Genomic DNA, 22,961 nt, shown 5'->3' with positions numbered 1-22,961 from the left:
GTTTCCAGGCCAAAGCTGGGCCTAGGGGTGCGGAGACCCTGAGGCCGTTTGTGGCTGTCCGCCATGCAGGAAGTAGCCAGGAGTCACAGCACAATGGCCCTTTGTCCTGCCTGCCCCACCCAGGCAGTCCCTGGCAGCCGCCAGGGCTGGGGGCTGGAGGCTGGGCCCCCTCAGCCCAGCTCTGCCACCGGCCCGTGTCCCCAAGCATGGGGGTGGCCTTTATCACCCTCCCAAGTCAGACCTCCCTGTCCCTGGAGAGCCTGTTTCTCCCGTCCCACCCCGTTCACGCTGCCATGGCAACGTCCGCACCCAGCAGGTGTCCGGCGGCCACGGGTTTCTCCAGTGGTCCTGGCACCCCATGCAGCTGCCTCCCTCGGGGCCAGGACGACACAGGCCTGACGTTCTGTGTGGGGTGGCCCCAGGCTTTTCATTCAGGGCTTGGACACCTGGCTGGCACCAGCTGGCCCGGCCCCCATGGCTCTCACCTTGCAGGAGACCAAAGGCTCCAGGCCTGGCCCCACTGCCCTGCTGTCCACAGATGTCCTTGAGGGGTGGGGCGTGCTGCCCCCCCGAGAGACCTGTGTGGGCAAGGGTCCCAGGCCGGCCCTCCCAGCGCCTCTGCACGGGCAGGAGCTGGGATCTTGCTGCAACAAGAGTGGGTGGCCGCCCAGGGCTGCTCGGTTGGGAGTGAGAGCCCCGAGCGCAGGGTCTCGAAGCCGTTCGTTGGCAGAGCTCAGAAGCACCTGAGGGTCCATGGGGCCCCGCCGTGTGGGCAGCGGCTGTCCGTGACAACCATTAGAGCAAAGGGAACGTTCCAACTGACCATTCGTCTGCAGCCAAGGGAACCCTGCCTGGGGGCCCCCCTGCCAGCACAAGGGGGCAGACAGTTCGGGTTCCACAGTCCGACTTTGGGTCACTTTTACGCTCTTTGGGACTCAAGCAAAACAGTGCAAGGAAAACAGCGAGCGGTCAGTGCAGGGTCAGAGACCAGAGCAGGACCTTCCTCTTCACAGTGATGAGCCAGCGGACACAGCCAACGTAGCTGTTCTTGGCCGGGGGCCCCCTGGCCGTGCAGCCAAGCAGCTCAAGACCTGCGGCGCCTCCACCCACTACAGCTCCGGTGAGCGAGCGGGCCTCCACTCAGGCAAAGCTCAGCCGCTCCCTGGCCTTCCCGCTCCCGGGCTAGGAGCATCCCTCAGCCACCCCTCTTCGGCCAGTGGGGGCAGCCTCTCAGCATGGACCCTGTCCGTGGTGGGAGAGGAGCATGCCCGGAGGTCTCTTGCAAGCGAGGGCCGGTCACAGCACCGTCCGGCTCCTCGTTCAACCTCCTGCAGAAAACTGTGGTCGTTTGACTCAGAGCTCACTGTGACCCCGGTGTTTCTGAGTGTGTGTGAGCATTAGAATCGACGGAAGTGCAGGTCCCGCTCGCCCGGCCGACAACAGGATCAGAGTAGTCAGACCAGGCCAGGCTCCGCTGCAGCCGCCGGAAAGGCAAGAGGCAGCCGCCAGCTGGGCCTGCGACTGGGCAGAGGCTCACTCCTGCCTCACTCCGGGTGCACTCTTCCCCAGCAGGTGACGGTCCCTGGCCCCGACCTCAGCCCAGGCGCCTTCCCTGGTGGTCCCAGACATCAAAACTGAGTGGAGACCCACCTGGTCCTCACCACACCCCGACACTTGGGGCTCAGTGAACACTGGCCACGGCCTCCTCCAGACACCCCTCGTCCTCCCGGGAGCTTCCGAAATCTGGCGACACCACGCCCGCGAGCCCAACCCAACATTTCGGGCAGAGCCGCGCGGTTCTGACGCACGGTGGCACCGAGCTGCTCTGTGACAGAGTGGATGGTGCAGCGTGCGGGGGACGGGATCTGAGCCTGAGACGGGGGTCGCGGCAAGCAGCCCTTCCTCCCACTCCCATCCAGCGGCAAACCCCTCTGGCTTTGTTAGTGAGCAATGCCTCTGTCTCCCCAAAACACGGGTGCCACTGGCCAGGTGCGTCCCGACCCCACCCCACACAAACACAGACACCCTGAGTGAGCATGGGGGGTCCTGACAATCCTGAGGAGGGGTGAGCCTGGTGGGTCACCCTCGTCAGCACCACCCTAGGGGCTGGAGGTGGGAAGGTTGGAGGGTCAGAGGTCACTGATGCTCCAAGGACTGGATTCCAGATGCCCTCTGGGGGCCGGGGGGAACCAGACCAACTCCTGGCTGCCCCCTTTGGAGGTGAGGGAGGAGCCCTCCCCCAGCACAGCCCTTTGGGGCAGGAGGCCAGGCTGAGCTAGGCTGGGGAGTGGACTCAGAGCCCCACCCAAAGGGTTTCAGGGTCCTCCACCTGGACCCCAGTGATCAGGCCCATGGGGACTCCTGGGCAGGGGGTGGGGGGTGCCGTGCCCTCCTCTGGGACCCCCGTGCGGTGGGGACAGGAGGCCGACAGGGCGGCATCAGAGGGACAGTGCCCCCTGGAGTGGTGCAGCCCTCGGGGAGCCCTCCAAGGCAGCCACCGACTCTTCTGGCCACGTCCAGTCCACCCCTAGAGGACAGCCTTGGGTCTAAAGACCAGGCCCTGGACGGGGAGATGAGGCTCCACAAAGCCGGGTTCCTGGGGTGGAGCAAGCCGGAGAGCTGGCAGCCCGGGGGACAGGCCCTTTGTCATTGGGAGTTTACAGTGGAAAACAGTTGGGCCCTTTGGGATCTCTGCTGGTGGCGCTAATTACCGGTGTGGCTGTCTTTCATTACGGGACCGTCCACCGGGAGTGTCCCCGAGTCACCTCCCCAAACTGGCCTGAGGCCCTGTTCCTCCCCACCCTGCGGCCATGGCCCCCAGACCCTTCCAAACCCCAGTGTGCAGTCTTGCGTCCCTTAGCCCAGGGGCTCCAAAATCGGGGCATTCCAGGGGGTGCCATGTCCTCAGCCCCCAGACCAGCCCCTCCCCTGCAGGAGGGCCCTTCTTCCCAGCAGCCTGTCTCCCCCAGCGTGTGGGTCAATGTGACACGTGCCCGCCCTGTTCTGCGGCCTCCTGCCTCGGGGTGTGGCTGGGGGCACACAGGCAGGGATTCTGAGAGACTCAGGCAGAGGAGACCCCTCCGCCGCTGCCAAGGGCTGAGAGGGGCAGGTCCAGACTCGGGACCTCTGTCAACGGGAACCTCAGCCCCAGGGGCAGGGGGCCACTGCTGGGGCCTCCGCTGGGGCAGAGCCGAGAGCGCAGGGAGTGACCTCGCCGAGCCCTCCCTGCCGGCAAGGCGGTGCAGCCCCGACTCTCCCGGCTGCGGGCTTGCACGCTCCACGGCAGCTCCTGCAGAGGCTTTCCTCCCTGGTTTTTGTTCGAGCTGGGCCCCAGCAGCAGCGGGCGGGCGAGGCGGGCGAGCTGGGCGAGGCGGGGGCAGGAATGTGTGCGGGGCCTGCCGCCCGCCTGCCCCTGCGTCACGTCGCTGCCTCCCTCCTGGCCTATGGGAGCCCGGGGGACACACCTGTTGGCGGCCAGGAGCAGAGATTGGTCGGCAGTGAGCAAGCACCTGCACGGGGCGGGGTGAGGCCCTACATGTAAGGCGAGCCCAGGGCCACCGTCTCTTCCCTGCCCTGCCCTTCACAGCTGCAGAAGGGCCCGCCACAGCCTCCATTGTTCTCCGGCGCTCTCAGAACTTCCCTGGAAGACCAGGCCCCCTGTCCACCTGCACACGTGTGAACTTCAGCTCTTCCTTTGTGAGGAGCCTCAGCTGAGGGAGGCAGGAAGCTGGTCTCTTCCAGGAGGCAGGCAGTCCTCGCTGGTCTCCAAGCTGCTCCAAGTTTGGATCTTGGTTGGGGGCAGGTTGGGCAGAAGCCAAACCCGGGCACCCAGGCTGTTCACCACGGGCTGACAGGTATTTGGGGCGACTGGTGCCAAAGCTTCTCTGATGTCTGTTCTGAGGCCTGGGGGGTCCTGGGTGCAGGGACAGTGCTGGACATGCCGGCCTGGCCACCAGGCTGGGATCGGGAGCGGCCTCCCACCCGCCTCCTCCGGGCGCGGAACCTGTCTGGGCAGGTAAGCGCAGGAGGTGGAGGTGGAGGAGTGTGAGGAGGCCGCTCTGTGGGGAGAGTCCCTCGAGGGGCTGACCCAGAGAGGACAGAGCGATGGTGGCAGATGGGCTCAGACGCGGGGAAGGTGGTCCTTCCCCTCGGAGGAGGTGGGCCCCTCAGGCCGAGCGTGCTGGGTGTTGGATGCAGAGCCATCTTGGGCTAGCGGGGGCCGCTGAGGGTCCGGCAGGCAGGAGCAACGGGGCAGCGGGTGTCTTCCAGCCCACCCAGCGGGCAGCCCGGGGTCACCAACCGTGAGGGTTCCCGCCTTCTGCCTGGTGACAGGACCTTCTGGAAAGCTCCCCCATCGGCCACTGATGTGACGGTTCCTGAGGTACCTTGTTCCCTCAGAGCTGGGTGTGGGGAAGGACTTGGGGGCCGGGGCTCAAGAGCGCCCGCAGCTCTGGTGGTGGGTTTCCGGAGTTTGCTCTTGAAGGGGAGGGCTCGGCTCTGCCAGAGGCCGCACTGGTCCTGGTGGGAGCTTGGGGCCAGAGCCCGTCTGGCCTGGATTCAGGCTCTTTCTCACCCGCCTGTGTCCGAGGCGCCAACAAAGCCGGAACCACCTTGGAGAAGGTGTAGGCCGGGCCCTCGCCGACACCATTGCTCGCGGTCAGATTGCAGGCTGTTCTGAAGGAGCAGTGATCACGGCCCCCGGGACCCCGCGTTCTGGCCAAGTGCGGCCCGCGCCGCCGCGGCCGTGCACACCCCGCTTTGAACTTGCCGCGTGGCTACCCGCGAGCAGCCTTCGCAGCCCGAATCACTGGCTTTTTCAGTCTTACAGTTTGGGAGGCACGAAACTTTCAGGGCACAGGAATCCGATGTTTTCATTCAGCCAGCAGGAGCGTTTTAGGCCTTTTTAGGCTGGTTTGGTTTGGTTTGGTTTGGTTTTCTTCTGGTAGCCCAGACGAAATGCTTACAAGTCAGAGCAATCGGCAGCATGTCGAACCGGCCAAGTAAGCGCTAAGCGTTTCACTTACAAAGTGCAAAACCACCGCACAACAGGGACCCGGCCCACTGTTAATTTTCCGACATTTTGGTAATTTGCAAATACCTTCTTTGCAAAACCAGTGCGTAAGAATGTCTCTGGTGACTTGGAGAGAAGGTGAACGGCCTAGCGAAAGTCACCCACCTCCTGAGGAGTCTGGCTGGGTCTCGGGCGGGCGGGCGGGCGGGCGTGGGCGGCGCGCCCCGAACGAGGGCCCGGAACCCCGGCCGCCTGTGGGGGAAATGGCGGCCCCGCGGCGGCCGGGGAGGTGCCCTGCGTGTAGACAGCCCGCGCGTCCGCCGCGCCCCTCCCCGCAGCCTCGGGCCCAGGCTGCTCCCGCACCACGCACAGGGCTTGGGTTTCAGCGCTTTGTTCCCTGCGCGGCCCTCAACATTGATTAAGGCCCGTCAGGCAGGTTAACCGGCAAGTTAGTCTTTCACGCTGGGATCGCGTCCCCCCCCACCCTGTGCCTGGGCAGGTGGGACCCGCCGAGGGCAGGTGGGGCATTTGCCCTGCCAAGAGGAGCCTGGAGGTGCTGCTCTGGGCCTCTTGATTCATTCCTTGATTTTTCCCAAGCTAAGCCTGCTTGGGATGGTGATGATTAACCAGGCCCCGCATCTGGGACCGTAAGGCTGGCCTCCCTCCCTGCCAACAACGGACCGAGAAAGCACCATTTAGGCACTCTGAAACGGGGGGTTGTTCTCACTCTTCGTATCAGCCCCTAAAACCTGCCACTCCTCCTCCCTGCCCCGGGCGCAGGGTGGTGGGGCTCTTGACCCCACGCTGAGCTGCACTCAGAGGCCAAGGCCGGGTTCTGAGTTCAGGAAGAGTGGGACTCTGTCCTAGAACTTAGGAGGGAGCATTCGGCTGCCCACCTGCCTGCCCAGGCTCTGTCCGCGTGTCTGCCTGTGTGTCTGTCGGCACACCTCTTCACCTCCTAGGTGAGAAGGTAAGGGCTGGTGAGCTGGTGGGCAGCAGAGAGCTGGGGTGGCCTATTCAGCTGGCTCTCGGTCAGGCCTGTGGGGTCTCCAGGGCCTCCGGTGCTCCTGAGGTAGGACTGGCCCTGAGTGGCCAAGGACACTAGGGACTGCAGGCTCCAGCTCCAGAGGCCACAGTGGGAGGCCAGTCTGTGCACGGTGGGCTGGCTACAAGGGAGGGACACTGGGCACCCAGCCCCCACCACCTTCCCCCTGTGGCCTGGCAGCCGAGAGCAGAGCTGAAATTTAACTCAGCTCTGAAAGTAAAGTTGAGACGGCTTCACTTAGCTCAGAGAAAGGTGGGACTGCATTCCTAAAGCACACCGATTTTACAGGGCTCGTGGGACAGACCTTGAAAGGTGAGCTAGGAAGCCAGGAGGGGCGGGAGGTGGCGATGGGGCCACAGGGCAGGAGCCTGACCGTGGGACCCACCCTCTGAGCCTGGACACAGTCACCTGGAGGGTCCGGGCTCCTGTGACACCTCCTTCCCAGTGGTGGACAGGCATCCCCCCTGTCCCCCCAACGCTGGGCCTAAGTTAGGATCAGGTCCTCTGAGAAATGTTGGCCGTTCCTGAGGACAAAGCTCAAGAACCGGGTGAACCCCGCCTTGGCCAGGCAAGTGGACACAGTCTTTGTTGTGGTCAGCCGGGTGGCCTGGGGGAATCAGCATGGGGCCCACACCCCCTCCCTACATCCTCTGTGGGTAGAAGGCGCTGGAAAACTTGAGGGGTTGCTCTGGCCCACTCTCCAGGTGCCAATGTCATGTGTGACAGGCAGAGAAGAGACGAGAGGGAGGATGGGACCCCTCAGTCTCCCCAGGGCAGGGGGCCGGGATCTCTCAGCTCCATGCAGGGCCCCAGGTGTGGGCACAGAGTCACCTACTTCCTTGACCCCACTGTGAACTCCAAGGACTGGCTTGGCCTGTGCAGGCGTGGGGGAGTCGGGGGGGGTGGGGGGCTGGCTGTGGTCTGCACTCGGGGGCAGGACGGACTGCCGGGTACAGGCTGGGCAGGGCTACCCTCTTACACCCTCCTCCAGGCCCAGCGCCGGCTCAGCCTCAGACCTCACGGCCAACAGCGGCCAGCACTCCAGGGCCACGGAGCCGTGGGGCGGGCAGAGAGACCCCTCTGTGAGCTGGCTGGTGAGCCAGGTAGAGGACCTGGGCCTTGGGGAACCCCACCCTGCTTGGTGGGGACTGAGGAGGGCCCCCAGTGCTGTCCTGCCTCCAGAACCACATCCCGCTCCATCCTTGTCCCAACACCCTTCCATGCCCTTGACAAGGGCAGGAGGGGGCTGGGCTGGGGACAGCCATTGGGGCGGCGTCCCGGAGACAGAGGCTCATTGTCTGGCCTCAGCAGCCCTTCTGGTCATAGACACACTCACACTCACACTCACCCGGACCCTGAGGGGGCAGGGCCCGATGTCCAGGCCTTTCCCTGGGACCCCCCGAGGGAGGATCCCACCCTGTCCTTGCCTCTTGCAGGCCGGACAGGCCAGGCCTCCTCGGGTGCGCACCCCAGGCCCTGAGCTGACGGCCCCGTGGAGGCAGCCAGAGCTGGCTGGGCAGGAGGTCACCCTGTGGTCCCGTCCCGGCCTTTGGGGGCGTCCTGGTGCTGCAGCCCAGGCTTCCCCGGGCTGGGCCCCTAGAGCTGAAGTCTGCCTGGACCGTGGCCTCTTCTGAGCCCCCACCCCAGTGCCCTGCTGCTCGCCTCCCCATGGAGTCCCCAGCTGGGCGGCCCCCAGACCCAATTGGGGGTGGCCATCGCCATCTTACTGGGCAGCATTGGATGGTGTCAGGTTTCTAATACTGCCTGGTAATGATGACGGCGGGGCCCTGCGCGCAGCGACCGAAGGGGCCGCCCTCCCCTCCCCCCCCCCCCCCCAGGCCCCCGCTCAGTGCAGGGGGCCGCCCTCCCCCACCCCCCCGGGGCCACGCGGGGTGGCCACAGAGTCAGCCCATGCCCTCCCGCCAGGCCCAGATGTATCTGAGCACCCCTCCTTGGCCCCCCCAGAATGAAAGCTGTCCTGCAGCTGCACTGAGCAACGCCCTCCCCAGACTGACCCTGGATTAGGATGCTCGGGTATCTGGGCCCTGCCCACAGCACCCGAGCCGGGGCTGCCACCGCACCTGGCAGGTGTGGGCTGAGCAGGCAACAACAAAGGGCTCTGGAGGGCAAAGGCCCAGCCTGGGGTGGTGAGGCCCAGCCTGTGGACGGGCCACCCTGCAGACTGGCAGCCTCTCGGGTCTTGGTCCTGGCTCCTCAGCCCCAGGTCTCCTCGCTCTGCAGAAAGCAGGGAGGAGCACTCAGGCCTCCCAACCCAGGGATCCTCAGCCACTTCCAATGGAACCTGCCTGCTCAGGGCTGGGCACCAGGTGTCTGTCCCTGTCCTCGGGCCGAGGTGCACCTGGGCCTCTGTGGGCATCTTACCGGACAGTGCTGGATTTCTCGGCTTAACTCTAACACTGTCTGGTAACGATGTTCAAAGGTGACCCACCGCCTGCCGGCCAGGAAGCAACCCGAGGACACGCCGTCCTGAGCTCCTGGACTCCAGGGCTGGCTTAGGGATGGGCAGACGGCCTGTCTCAGCTCTGCAGCCCAACCCATCGGGCGGCGCCCACCAGCAGATGGGCGCCCCTCTGCTGTCCCGCCAAGGCCAGGCTCGGGGCCCCTGGCTCCCTTCCGAGCTGAGTTCTCAGGTTGCTCTGATCCCCGGGAGAGACCATTAGGATTAGGACACTAGGCTGGAGAGGGCCACCAGTCCCGTCCTGGACATCGACATCATCCTGGGGGCCTGGCCCACACCCCCCCGCACACACCTCAGCCCCACCTGCTTTGCTGCAGTGTGTTTGCCGTGGTTAGACTCTGAGGGCTGAAACGGATGTTGGGCCCAGGTCAGCAGCCACATGAGGAAATGCATTTCTGGCTGGACGGAGCTGGGAGCAGGCAGCCCCCACCTGCCCTTCTCAGCCCCTCCTGTCCACCATCCAGGGTCAGACGTCCACTGTGGCTGTCCTAGGGCACCCTGGCCGGCCCCTTGGGAGCTGGCCCTGCCCAAGTGGAGCCAGCCGTGGGCAGTGGCCTCTCTTCTCATACCAGAACTCTTACTCTACAAAGGGGAACTCACTCCCTTGGTCAACCAGGGATGCAGGAAGGACAAGGGTGTGTCTGGGTGCCCCGGCCCAAACCCACAGGCAGAGTGCAGTAGACGTTCTGTGCTGTTTCCCAATGAGGACAGAGTCTCCCTCTCCCCCCACCAGCCCCCACAGTGTCGCAGTTAAGAATGGGAACATTGTCCGAAATCGGCGAGGCCAGGATGGCCCTTTGTTTAATCTTTTTGATCTGAAGCCAGGATGCCGGTCTCCAGACCTGCCCAGCTGACTTGCACAGGGGCGGCCCTTCTGGGGCCCCGGGAACCCCACCCTGCACTGGGTCCCAGCTGGCCTCTTGGGAGGGAGGAGGGGGTCTGTCCCTGGCCTCACTGTTACTCATTAACCAGCCAAGAGCCATTCAGGAAACCGGCGAGGGTGCCACGGTGAGCACTCGGGGTCAAGTGCAGGGAAACCAGATCGCCCTCTCTCCAGCTACACCCACAAACACACACGCCTGGAGGCTGTGCGCTGGGGTTGCTGGGGTTCGGGTCTGCAGGAAAGCCCTCCTCAGAGCCGCCCTGGGGCAACGCGGGTCCTGGGAGGCTCCAGCCAGACACCAGGTGACAGGGGCCACTCTGCAGACTCGGGGGGTCGGGGGTCTCACGGGGTCTCCCTGCTTCCTCAGGGTGCTGCAGGATGGGCAGTGCCCTCCCGTCCTAGAAGCGCCACCGACTCGAGGCCGCCTGCACCACCGCCTGCCGATGGGTGTCTTACCAGACACGGTTAGATCTGGGTTCTGTTGTCTAATACTGTCTGGTAATGCCGTTCATCCATGGCCTGACCACCGCCGGAGGAGGAGCCCCTGGAGGGACAGCAGGTGGAGGGCGAGGCCCGTGGTCCCATGAGCCCATTCGCGTACTCCTCGTGTCCATGCAGGGACCTCCCCAGCCCCCATGAAGGGGGGGAGGGAGGGCCATAATGGATTATCTGCGTAATAAAGGGTGTGAGGTACCTTGGCAGCTGGCCTCTGTTCATCGCAGGTGCACGGCTGGGCGGGGCCGTCAGGGCACCGAGGGTCCGCAAGCAGTGAGGCAGACACCATGCTGTCGGCCCTGCCATAGAGCCAGAAGGAAGCCCAGGGGCTGCAGTGACCCCCCCCGGAGCCCCACCTAGGACCCTCTCCAGGGAAGTGACCTCATTCCCTCACCCCCCTACACACCTGTACCCCCAAACCTCCAACCCAGGGCCCCAGCAGCGCATCCAGAAACCTCCCTGGGCCGCTCTCTCCCCCACCCAGGCAGCACTAGGACCCCGTCATGGGTAAGACCCAGCCCTCAGCCCAGAGCGAGCCGCTCAGGGGAGGGGGTGAGATGGGGAGAGTGCAGGCCACCTTTGCTTCCTTTCCATGCACCTCTTATCAGGGCCCCACCACGTCCCCACAGGCCCGTCTCCAGGGCTTAGGCAGTCAGGCGGGGAGCGCCCTCCAGGTGCCAGACCATCACCATGGGGGTTTAAGGGAAGGCAGCCCTTAATCTTGGGCTGCCCTCAGGCCCCCACCCTGCGGCTCCCTCCCTGCTCCCTTCTCCTCTACCCCCATGCAGATGTCCTCTAAAGCTATCCCCAAACCAAACTTCTGGATGCTGATCCCATCCTGAGCCTCATGGCTGCCCCCCCAAAATCCCCTTCCTTCCCCTGAGAATTCCAAGCAAGTCCTAGGGTCTGCGTCTGGCCCAAGTGCTCTGCAGCCAGAGTCCGGGAGGAGGGGACCTCTGGGGGCTCTGGGAGAGCTCCTCCCCACCTTCCCTCCTTCCATTACCAAGTCTCTCCTGAGCACCTTTTGCAAACTCGCGCAGTCCTGGACACTGGGGAGAGGAGGAACGTCCCTGAGCGGGAGTAGCAGATGGTGACAAGGCTGGGGGCAGGACATGCCAACCAGGAGGGCTGCCAGTGCTGAAGAAGCCAGAGCATTCAAGAGGTGGTGGTTGGTGGGGGGAGGGGGCTAGGGCGGCCCAGGAAGGCCTCTAGGAGCAGAGGACCACGTGGGGACCATGCAGACACCTGCAAGAGCCGAGCAGAGGTGGCAGAGCCACCAGGGGCTCATGAGGCCCGGCAGCGGGACCTCGGGCCCAGTGTCCCGGCGGCACAGCCCGGTCCCAGCAAAGGCACCGACTCCGCAACCTCGGCTGCAGGAGGGGTGCTGGGCCTTTCCCCCACTCCCCCTGGCCCCGGAGGGAGGGCTGGACCACCACCTCCTGCCCCCAGCACACCCCCGGCTCAGAGGCCCTCAGCTACCACCTGCCCCGTGGCAGGTCAATGATTCTCCCCCTCGCTCCAGGCTGCCCAGTGATGTGCCCAGCCCCAGGCCATTACCATCGTGGAAAAGGCTGGGGCGGCACCCACACCATCCAGTTTGACAGGTTATGAGGCAGGGCTCTGGAGTTTGAGCTCCTGTGTCACCTCAGGCAGGGGCCGCCTCCCCAGAACCCATAGGGACCCAGAGTGGTGGGCTGGGCCCAGGAGCCTGGGAGCCTCCAAGGGGTCTGGGTCCCCAAAAGTGATATGGGGAGGGAAGCACGGGTTCCTGAGGGAAGACAGGTCTGGGGGTCCTGTGCTCAGGCCAAGGAGAAGACCAGGGGCCCCACTCTCCCACACCCACTGCTGCCCTGGCAAGCCCAGGCCGGGGGGTCACCAGCCCCAATCACTCAGTCCAGGGCTTGGCTGGAGGAGCTCTCCACCCTCCAGACTGACCCATGGACACCTCAGGGCAGAGAGTCAGAGACCACAGTCCGGCAAGACTGACCCCTGAAGCCCCTAGTGTCGGTGCAGGCAAGCGAGGGGCCTGGGAGCGCATCCGCCCCTGTGTGGGGTCAGGGAGGCCTCCCCATAGTGGGGTCACCCACGGGACACTCAAAAGGAGCGGTTTAAGGGGTGTATTAGTCTCCAAGGGCCACCGTAACAAATGACCACAAACTGGGGGCTTGAAACAACAGAAATGTATTCTCTCACAGTCCAGGAGGCCAAAAGTCAGAAGTCAAGGTGGGGGCTGGGGGGCACTCCCTCCAGAGTCTCTAGGGGAAGGTCCTTCCTGCCTCCTCCGGCCTCTGGTGGGCTTGTGACCACACCACCCCAGTCTCTGCCCCCATCTTCACGTGGCTTCTCCCGGGTCTCCTCTCTCTGCCTCCCTCTTGTGAGGACGCTGGTCGTTGGATTTAGGGCCCAGCAGATAATCCAGGAGGATCTCATCTCAAGATCCTTAATCACATCTGCAAATACCCTTTTTCCAAGTAAGGTCGCACCTGCTGGCTCTGGGGCTTCAGACATGGACTCATTTGGGGGCCACCATCCAGCCCTACAAGAAGCAAGTTAAGGCACCCTAAGCAGAGACACCCTTGAGACCCACACAAGACTCTGGAGGGCAACAAGGCCACATGACTGGCAGGCAGACACCACATGAGAGGCTGTGTGGTAAAGGGAGATGAAATAGAGCAGGTAACACTTAGGAAACACAGAATCTGCTATAGGGTCAGGTCCTGGGGTCCTGGCATGGATTTGGGGTTCTTCAGAAGGCTCAGGGATGATCAGGTGGGGACGATGCACAGGATGCCCCTGCTCCAGCCACAGCCCCACCCCCCACCTCCACCGACGGCCCCCTGCCCAGCTCCCCATGGAGCCTGGCCTCCTGCCCCTCCCCATCTACCTGCTTCCCTCTGGGCCACTGGGTTGCTGTTGCCCAGAGACGGTTGCCAGGCCACCACTGTTGTTTCCCTGGCAGAGGGCTCACACCATCTTGCTGGGCAGGTAAGAGGGACAGGCAGGCCACCAGCATGAGTCCTGGCTGGGCGTGAGGGCCGTGGCCGCCATCCTGTGCCCCCTCCCCACCTGGACACCAGGGACCCTGTGGGTTCTGTCAGGACTGTGCCCAGGAGCAGAAGGGAGACAAAGGAGGGTCAGGAGAGGGGCACCCTGGCTGAGATGAGCCCCCTCTGCAGAGGGTCCACACCCCCAGCGCCACAGCGTGAGGGTCATAGACCCCCAGGCCAGGCCAAGAGGGGTGTGCCTTCTGGGGGTGGCGGCTCCTCAGGAAGAGCCCCTTTGCCCAGGACTAGGTCTGTCTCCCCGGACACATCCCCCGAAGGGCATCGTCCCAGACAGCCTGCCCCCGGCCAGGAGCCCCCAGCCCATCCAACAATGTCAGCACCTCCTTAGCACCGCATGAGGACAAACGTGTGTTTTGGGAGAAGACGCATGGCGGGACACTGACGTCTCCTCCTTTTCTTGGACATTTTCTTCAGGTTCACCAGGGTCTTCCTTTCATCATACTGGGGTGCCGTTTCCTGCCGGTCTTTTTACCTGACCAGGTAAAAAGTTTATTTCAAAATTTACTCTAAAGTCGAGCTTTCCCCTGCTTCCGCGGCCCTTATGGAATGTGTGGTGGCCCTCCTTCATGGCCGGGGCTCCCATCCCGTGACCCTGTGATAAACGCGTGCCGTGAACATCTTTGAGCATAAAGCTTTGTTTCTGTATTTAGAGTTACGTCCTTCAGAGAAACTCTGAAAAGTGCAAGCGCTAGAGCCAAAGGCTCGCAGAGCCGAGAGGCCTGATACCCGCGTGCCACCCTCCCACCCGTTACCCTCCCGCCAGCCGCTTACAGACCCCGCCGTTCGCCACCTGTGTGCAGACCCAGGGTCCTGTTTTCTTTTCTCTTAATCTTTGTTAACTTGAATGACAAGAAACGGTAACGCATGCCTTATTTAATTCTCTTTGTGAGAGTAATAAATACAGGTTCTCCCACTATCAGTAGGGCACTCCTATGAAGCCTTTCCTAAGCCGAGATGGCATAAAGCAAAGAGCCAATTTCCATTAATTTTTACGGGGCAAAAAAACCTTAGCATTCCCAGACCCAAAAATAACCTTCCTTAGGCTTTTCTGATATGTTAGGATACATCTTGCTGATGGATGCACAACCTAAATGGAGATAAAGCGCAGACGCCCACAGACACAGCTCAGGGCTCTGGGGCTAGATGCTGGGTGCGGGGGGTGGCCCCCAGGAAGGGGCTGAGCAGCCCCGCCCAGCTGCTGGCCGCCTCTGCAAGGGCTCGCTGCAAAACAGCTGAACGCCATTTTCCCTTTTTGCGTTTTTTCCTAAAAGCAAACATCCTCTTCAGACTTCTTTCAGTTAACAAAAGCAGGTACTAACGCAGGTCTTTCGTCAAAGTAAAGCCGGGGTGAAGGGGGTGCCCACAGAGGGAGGAAAGCCAGCTGGAGGCAGCAGCTCCGGCTCTCGGTTCTGCGGTCCTGGGGAGCCCCCGCACGCCGCTCTGCTTACATACCCGTCCACTCTGGACGCTGGAGGACGGGGGCCCCGTCTCTTGCACACCACCCCCCAGCACCGCACACGGTCCTCTCCCTCTGGAGCTGACCATTGCCCTGTTCTACACTTGTCTCTCTGCCGTTCCCTAGCCGTGCCCAAATGCCACCGCGCCCTCCTTGGCATCGCCACTACGAGCCCACACTGACGTGTGTCACACGTGTCAGAAGCCCTCTGTCCTCCCAGCAGCCCCATCCCAGCCCCCATTACAGGTGAAGAAAGGGAGGCACGGATGGGTTAGCTGGACTGCCCAGGAACTTCCCCAGGTGCTCTGGATGCCCCCCTCCGGCCCCTCTGCCAGTCCAGCGCCAGGTCCCCCACGGATGCCGGCTTAACTCGATTTCCTTCCCACTCCCGTCTCTGCGTTCTTCCTGCGCCATCTCCTTGAACTTCCAACCCTTCTATTGCATTTTTAATTTCCACCAGCCCTTTCGTATTCCGTGTCCCTTTGTTCTGACCGCAGCCAACCCTCTCTCGGGAGTGGCCAGTCTCCTGTTCACAGCCCAGCCCCTTCCAGGGCTTGGCTTCCTTGGATTCTGCGTCATCCGTTCCTCCCCCTCTCTTCCACTTCCTGTGCACACGTGTGTGACTGTGTCCATGTCCCTGCGTGTGTGTGTGTGCAGCTCTCACACCGGGGGGCGGGGGGCCCTCGGGGCCAGCCAAGAGTCCTGAGGGATGGTACTGAACATTTGTATCTTGGTCGGGGGGTCCATACCCCCAGCAGGACTCTGGGACTTGCTGCTGGGTTCTGGGAGCCTAGTGGGAGGGGACCGGGGTCTTCCAGCCCAGGCACGCACATGCATGCACTCTCCCTGTTTTCAGCAGGCTTGTATCCCCCCGGCCATGCTGGGCCGGGCCCAGCCCCCACACTCAGCCTCCTCCAAGGAGCCCTCCCATTCTGGGTGGGCCAGGGCTTGGGGCAAGGGACTCTGGGTGGTCCACACTCAGCCCACCCTCAGCCCAACCCCAGCTACCAGCCCAACTCCCATAATCATGTTGACAGCTATTCAGAGTTTATTCCTCTTCTGTCCTAAGTGGGGACTAAAGCATTTCTTGGGTGATCAGCTGGTTTGCTTGCAAAGTGACTGTCCTCTCTGGAGAGTGATCTGCTGGCACCTGGCTTGTCCTTTCTCTGTCCTGCCAACTCCACAGTGTGCTGGCCTCTCCACTGCTTATCTTTTTTCAATCCTTTAGAAAGTCCTCACCATCCAAGCAGCCCCCTAATTGGGAAGGACCCATCAAAGAATGGCTACAATCCCTGAAATGTTCCCAAGTTGGCCACACGGGAAAGGGTGCTCAAAAGGAGACATGGTCCTCGGGGCAGGGCCCGGAGCCAGCGAGGATGCTGCCGGACACCTTACTGCCAAGCCCCACGTCACAGTGCCACCCTCAACTCGGGGAGGCACCCGCCTGGGGCCAGGGTGCCCCTCCAGGCCCCAGAGACCTGACAGCGGCCCTCCTTACAGCCAGCACCACCGAGGCCAAGCATGGCAATGGCAGACAGACGGCCCCCGCAGGGAAAGCCTCGCCTGGGATAGACAGGATGCGCAGACGGCCTTGCCTGCCCAGGGCAGCAGGCCCTCCGGTCACCACAGAGACAGAAGCCAGCCGCAAGCAGAAGCCCAAGTCCAGGATCCCAGGCGGCACCCCTCCCCCGGGCCAGGACCACGGGCTGCTCAAAGGTCCCACAGAGGGGTGGGGGTGGTGTCTTCCCAGAGGTGCCCCCGCCCTTGCGTTCCCGCGCCTGCAGCCCGAAGCCGCACCCACTTCATCCACCGTCGGGGACCACCCACTCGGACCCACGTCAGTGGGAAGAGGGGCAAGCGGTCCAGGATTGCAGGGGTCCGGCGGAGCCACACCCGGGTGCCAGGTGAATGCAGCCCTGGGACTGGCTCCCCCCCCACCCCAGGCCCGTGCCTCCCGGGGGCGGGCCCCCCCCCCCCCCCCCCCGAGGAAGGCATTCCCAGGGGCGGACCACACATGGCCGCTCTCTAGGAGAGGGGCTAGGAGAAGGCCATGCACTGGGTGCGGGGTTCGGGCCAGCTGAGCAGGGCAGAGAACAGCAGAGCCGGGGTCTGAACAGGCACAGAGAGGGGACACAGCGGCACTCCGCAGTCTGGGCGTGCCACCCTGATGGGCACCCCCAGCGGGCACTGCCCCTGCTGGCCCCAGAACCCAGCCCCTGTCCAGGACAGGCCTGGATCCATCTCCCCTGCCTGACATGGGTCACCCATGACATCATGATAGACATTGTGACCCCCACTGTCCTGGGCACATCCCTGCACATGTCTCCCCCGCCCCGGTTCCAGCCTCAAGCTCTAGCCCTCCTCTGCACGGAGCCCCTGCCCTGTCGGTAAGCAGGGACCTTGCCCACTCCAAGTCTGGCCCTAAATGGTGATGACTCTCCCCTCTTGCCCAAGACAGGTTCAGGCCCACGGGTCAGGACTCAGCCTGGGCTGAGATGGGCCCAGATGGCTGGGGGGACCGTCCAGGGGCTGCTAGAAATGGGCAGGATGGCCAGATTCAGGATGGACACCTCCCCCAGCCCCCGCCTCAGAACCCACCCTGTTCACAGGCTGGGCCCATGAGAGACCAATGGGGAGCAGCCAAGAGGAGCAGGTCCTGCACTCACTAAGCCAGCTGGGACAGGATGCAGGTGGGCTTGGGGCACGGCCAGGGGGCAGGAAAGCCTCCAGCCAGGCCAGAGCCTCTGACCCCCCACCTGCACACAGACCTCCTGGACGACACTGGTATTGCCAGGCCTCGGGCCGCTCTCCTGGAGAGGCACCTGCCGGAGGGGGAGAACCAGCCCCACAGCATCGGGCAGGGGCCCTACTTCTACATCGGAGGCACCAACGGGGCCTCCATGTGAGTGGGGGGCCCCTGGCTCGGCCCTGCTGCCTGTGGCCTCCGCATCCCCTCCCCCGGCATGCCTACCCACTCCCAGGTCTCCAAGGCCCCCAGGGTCACCACTGCCCCTGTGCCCCTGCAGAATCAGCTCCTACTGCAGGGGCAAGGGTTGGCAGCGCGTCCAGGACAGCCGGCGTGAGGACTGCAAGCTGACGTGGTGTGAGCTCAAGTGCAGAGACAACTACTACCGCTTCCGGGAAGGTAGCAGGGGAGGGGCCACGGGCTCTGGCCTGCAGCCTGCAAGAGCCTCCTGGTCCAGAGCCAGGGGCCAAGTGGTGCCACTGCCCTCCATTCTGGGAGGTGGGGGCCAAGGCGGGAGGCTGCGGCGGCCTGGGCAGCCCGGGCCCCACAGCACCACATGCCAGCCAGGACTCTGCCCCTGCCAGGTGAGCAGTTGTTGTACCAGATCCCCAACAACAAGCTCCTCACCACCAAGATCGGGCTGCTCAGTGCCCTGAGGGAGTACTCAAGGGTTGTGAACAAGATCCACAAGACATCACCATGTGCCCAGGCCAAGTAAGCCTGCCCCCCGCCCCCCCGGGCCCCCACCGTCAACTCACCGCACACCTGTGTGTCCTTCAGAGCAATAGGACCCCATCCACACACCCCATCCCCCCCATCCCACGAACCCCCCCCCTCTTCTAGGCCCCACTCCCACCCAGCCAAAGTGTCCATCGCTGGTCCTGACCACCCTCCCTGGAATCCATCCACTCACCATTCTGTCTGTTCGTCTCCATCCATGCACCCCCAAACACCTGCCAACCAATCCATCCACCTACCCCCACGGACCACCCAGTGATCTATACACACACCCACTGTGGCCCACCCACCCACACCCATTCCCCAGACCCTCCCACACCACTCTCCTTCTGTTTCCCGTCCCCCACCCACCACACAGCTGTGCCTGAGCCACTAGGCATATTCATCCAACTATCTACCCATCTGCCTGTCCATCCAACCAATGTTCACCATCTCTCTCCCCCCCCCCCCCCCCATCCACCCCCAACCAGGCAGGCAGCCCACCCACTCACCTGGCCATCCATGACATAACCTTTACATCTACATGTCAGCCATCCACTGCCACCCTACCCATTTCAACAACTCTAACCCACTCCCTCCAAGCATCTATCTATCCACTGGACCACCTGCCCATCCACCTACTTCCATCCAAAATCCATTTATCCAACCACCCACCTATCCACATCCCTACCTATTCACTTCTCCAAACACCCATCCATCCATTCTCCACCCACTACTGGGTGGCCACTCAGGCCAGGCCCTCCCTCTGGGGTACAGATCTAGAAAGGACACAGCATCTGCTCTTGAGGAGCTCACATGGACCAGCCCAGGATGCCTCAGGCCACAGAGGTAGATGCATTCAGCCCAGCTGGAAAGAGCCATTCTGCCCTAAATTGAAGGATGGCCTGGTGGTCGATGAAAAGGGGTTAAAGGGCACCCCCAGGCCAGGGGAAGAGGTTTGGACTAGGCCGGGGTGTTCAGGGACCCATGCAGACCACTCACTGCATGCTGGACACTGTCCTGGCCTGGGGGCACAGCTCTGAACGGTCCACTCACAATGCCTGAGCCAGTGTGGGCTGGAGTGCAGTGGTGAGGTGGGAGAGGGGCCAGGGTGTGGGTGAGGCAGCCTGCAGCCTGTAGAGAAGCCAGGTGAGCAAGGACCCAGAAAAGAGTGCTCCTGGCAAGGGAACAAAACGTGCAGACGGAACAGCTGGGGTTGGGGGACAGAGGCAACCAGCTCTCCAGTGGACACTGTCCTCCAGCTGCCCCCAGGTCAGTCCCCTGGAAAGGCTGGCTGGCCTAGCCTTGGGGGAGGGGACAGCCCTCCCTGTGTCCTCCCCACCTCCCTGCTCCCCCAGGGTCCTGAAAATGGAAGAATTTTTCCCAGAGACCTACCGTCTGGACATCAGGGACGAGAGAGAGGCTTTCTTCACTCTCTTTGATGGTGAGAGGCCACTGGACGCCAGGCCTGCTCTGGGGAGATGGGTTCAGGGACCGACCAAGGACCCGGCACGATTAGGGCGGGGCCGGGCCCCGCGAGGTCGGGGGGGCGTGGTCATGGAGGGGACCGGTGGAGTCCGGTGGGCGATAGGTGGGAGGGCCAAGGCTGGGCCTTGTGGAAGCGGAGCCTGGCAGGGGGCGGGACCACGGCCGGGAGGGCGGTTGGGCCCTGGGCGTGGTCACTACGGGGCGTGGCCAGGCCATGACTGGGCGTGGTCAGAATGGGGCGGGGCCAGCCAGAAGCTCAGGTGGCTCTTCCTACAGAAAATCAGATATGGATCTGCAAGCCCACTGCCTCCAACCAGGGCAAAGGCATCTTTCTGCTGAGGAACCAGGAGGAAGTCGCCGCCCTGAAAGTCAAGACCCAGAGCATCGAGGACGACCCCATCTACCGCAAGATGCCGTTCAGGGCGCCTCAGGCGCGGGTCGTGCAGAGGTGTTGGGCATGGGCACGGGGCGTCGTTCAGGGTGGGGCTGACATGGGTCCCGCTGGTTCCTGGGAGAGCTGGTGGGGGTCACAGGGCCCATAGAGGAGTACTTGGTCATGGAAAGCTGTGGTGCCCTCAGCTGGGCCCCTGTGTACCCGGCAGAGGTGGGGTGTCACAACTTGTCAGGGTTGCAGAGGAGATGCCCCCACACACACACACACACAGGCTCCTGGACATGGGGTAGGGACAGGGAAGCCTTGGTCAGTTTGTTCCCCAGCCTGGGCCCTGCCGCTCTCTCCTGTCCTGCAGGAAGGCCAGCCTCTCTGCCATCCCCAGCCCAGCCAGCCCCAGCCTTCAGGCCTGAAGCCAGAGCTAACCACCCCTCTCTTGCTCCCTCTGCCTCTGGACAGGGTCCAGACCCTCAGCCTCCCATGGGGAGGTGGAGGAGAGCAATCTGGTCTCCAATAGGTCCCTTTGACCTCCCCATCTGCCAGTGTGACTTCTGCCACAGCTGCTGTCTGTGGCCCCTCCCCTCCCTTTGGCCCTCTGGGCCTTTAGACCTACAGCTCCTTCCACCTGGGATGTCTCCTCCTGGCCATCCACCCTAAGGCCCAGTGTCAGCCCTCCCTCCTCTAGGAAGTCCTCCCTGCCCACAGGGGCCCAATCTGCTCCCACCCTCAGGGATCCTAGTGAAAACTGCACCTTGGGGGGCACTCCAGACACGTGCAGTGGCCTGAGATTTAGGGGCCTAGGGGCCAGGCCCTCCTTCCCAATTCCCTGAACTGTTCAGGCTCAGAAATGTCCCTTCAGAAGAGAGAGCCCACAGATCCCTGGGACAAGTGGTGCTGAGGACCTGGTCTGGGCCCAGGTGGGGGCCAGGGGACAGACTATGCTGGCCGCGTCCTCAGCCCCCATGTGCCCCCAGGTACATCCAGAACCCCCTGCTACTGGATGGGAAGAAGTTTGATGTGCGCTCCTACCTGCTCATTGCCTGTACCATGCCGTACATGGTCTTCTTTGGCCATGGCTATGCCCGCCTCACCCTCAGCCTTTATGACCCCCATTCCAGCGACCTCAGCGGCCACCTGACCAACCAGGTAAGGGTACCCCACAGATGAGGGCCCCTCTGCAGCCTTGGGACAAGATCATTGCTTGGAACACAGAGGGGAGTTAAGCTACAAACTGAAGCTCAGGCCCAGAGGTGGCCCAGGCTGGGAGGTGGCCCACTCTCTTTGATGGTGAGAGGCCACTGGACGCCAGGCCCGCTCTGGGGAGATGGGTTCAGGGACGGACCAAGCGACAGGGCACGATTAGGACGGGGCCGGGCCCTGCGAGGGGGCGTGGTCATGGTGGGGATGGGTGGAGCCCGGTGGGTGAGGGATGGAGGGCCAAAGCTGGGCCTTCCGGAGGCGGAGCCTGGTAGGGGGTGAGACGAGGGCCCGGTGGTTAAGTCGGAAATGAGCGGGGAGGGGTCTGTGAGGACCTCAGTGGAGAGACCCTGTGCGCAGAGGTCTCTGAAAGGGTCTTAATGAGAAGGATCTATGTGGGGGCCGGCCTTCCATGAGGATCTGTGGGACACTTGATGGTTGAGAGGGTCTCAGCAGACAGGGTCACTGCAGGGCGTCCTGGGATGAGCAGGGCCTCTGGAGACTTGCGGGGTAGCTGGGGTAGCGGGGGGGGGGGGGGGGGGGGGGCGCTCTGGGGGGGCCCTCAGCAGGGGCAGAGCCTCTGGGTGTCCTGGAGTGGTGGTCTCCAGGTGCCGCACTGCCCCCCAGTTCATGCAGAAGAAGAGCCCCCTGTACGTGCTGCTCAAGGAGGACACAGTGTGGAGCATGGACCGCCTCAACCGCCACATCAACGACAAATTCAGGAAGACCAAGGGGCTCCCCAGAGACTGGGTCTTCACCACCTTCACGGTCCGTGTGCTCCTCCCTAACACCAACCTGTGGGGAAGGGGCTAAGGGTCAAGACCCTTTATAGTGGGGCGACGGGGGTGGGGGCGGGTGCTGGGCACGAGGTGCTCACCCGTTCCTGGGGGTTGTCTCTGTACTAAAGTGCGTGTCAAGTGTGTGTGCATGTAAGCAGTGAGTGTGGCAGCTGGCCACTAGGGGGCTCTCCAATTACCCCCTCCCTCCCTCCCTCCCCCTCTCCCCTGCCTCTCTCCCTCCTTCTCTCTCCTTCCCTCTCTCCCTCCCTCTCTCCCTCCCTACCTCCCACTCTCCCTCTCCCCTCCCCCCTCCCTCTCTCCCTCCCTCCTCTTCCCTCCCTCCCTCTTCTTCCCTCCCTCCCTCTTCTTCCCTCCCTCCCACTCTCCCTCTCCCTCCCTCTCTCCTTTACTCTCTCCCTCCCCTCCCTCTCTCCCTCCCTCTCCCTCCCCCTCCTTCCCCCTCCCTCCCTCCCTCTCTCCCTCCTTCCCACTCCCTTCCTCTCCCTCCCTCCCTTCTCTTCCTCCTTCCCTTTCCCTCTCCCTCCCTCCCTCTCTCACTCTTGATAATTCACATGATACGAAGTTCACCATTTTAAAGTGTACAGTTCAGGGGGTTTTAGTATATTCACAAAGTTGTGCAATGATCACCACCTGGTTCCTCAAACAGAAACAGCCACACCCATCATCAGTCACTCCCCATCACTTCTCCCCAGCTCCTGGTGACCACTCCTGTCCCTACCGATTGCCCTATTCTGGACATTTCATAATAATGGAATCATACCATATGTGGCCTTTCCTGCATGTGACCGTACTTCATTCCTTTCTGTGACTCAATAATATCTCATTGTAGGGATATACAATTTCTTTGGATAAACATTTGTCACCTGATGGACATGGGTTATTCCCACTTTTTGTCTGTTCTGAGTAATGCTGCTGTGAATACTCACATGCAAGTTTTTGCATGAACATATTTTCAGTTCTCTTGGGTATATAGCTAGGAATGCCATTGTGAGGTCATGGGGTAACTTATGTTGAACTTGCTGAGGAGCTGCCAAGCTGTTTTCCACAGAGGCTGCAATATTCCGCATTCCCACCAGCAATGTAGAAGGGTCCAATTTCTCCATATTCTGACAAACACTTGTTATTTGTCTTTCTTTCTTTCTTTCTTTCTTTCTTTCTTTCTTTCTTTCTTTCTTTCTTTCTTTCTTT

General features: G+C 62.7%; 1 protein-coding gene across 1 annotated transcript in view; it reads left to right on the top strand.

Annotated features, from left to right (window-relative positions):
- Nucleotides 1–474: 474 nt before the first annotated feature.
- Nucleotides 475–22,961, top strand: part of TTLL10 (tubulin tyrosine ligase like 10) — a 38,693-nt gene continuing 16,206 nt past the window's right edge. Inside the window, exons 1-13 of the mRNA XM_032415339.1 lie at nt 475–655; nt 941–1,120; nt 3,324–3,497; nt 16,219–16,338; nt 17,044–17,087; nt 17,158–17,336; nt 17,461–17,579; nt 17,765–17,894; nt 18,675–18,746; nt 19,256–19,341; nt 19,662–19,833; nt 20,751–20,922; nt 21,601–21,741. Of these exons, the coding sequence (XP_032271230.1) occupies nt 475–655; nt 941–1,120; nt 3,324–3,497; nt 16,219–16,338; nt 17,044–17,087; nt 17,158–17,336; nt 17,461–17,579; nt 17,765–17,894; nt 18,675–18,746; nt 19,256–19,341; nt 19,662–19,833; nt 20,751–20,922; nt 21,601–21,741 (1,770 nt within the window). The remainder of the gene's footprint in view (nt 656–940; nt 1,121–3,323; nt 3,498–16,218; nt 16,339–17,043; nt 17,088–17,157; nt 17,337–17,460; nt 17,580–17,764; nt 17,895–18,674; nt 18,747–19,255; nt 19,342–19,661; nt 19,834–20,750; nt 20,923–21,600; nt 21,742–22,961) is intronic.

The sequence above is a fragment of the Phoca vitulina genome, unplaced genomic scaffold (assembly GCF_004348235.1).
Source record: "Phoca vitulina isolate PV1807 unplaced genomic scaffold, GSC_HSeal_1.0 scaffold2, whole genome shotgun sequence".
NCBI lineage: Eukaryota > Metazoa > Chordata > Mammalia > Carnivora > Phocidae > Phoca > Phoca vitulina.
This window is presented reverse-complemented; position numbering and strand designations above follow the sequence as displayed.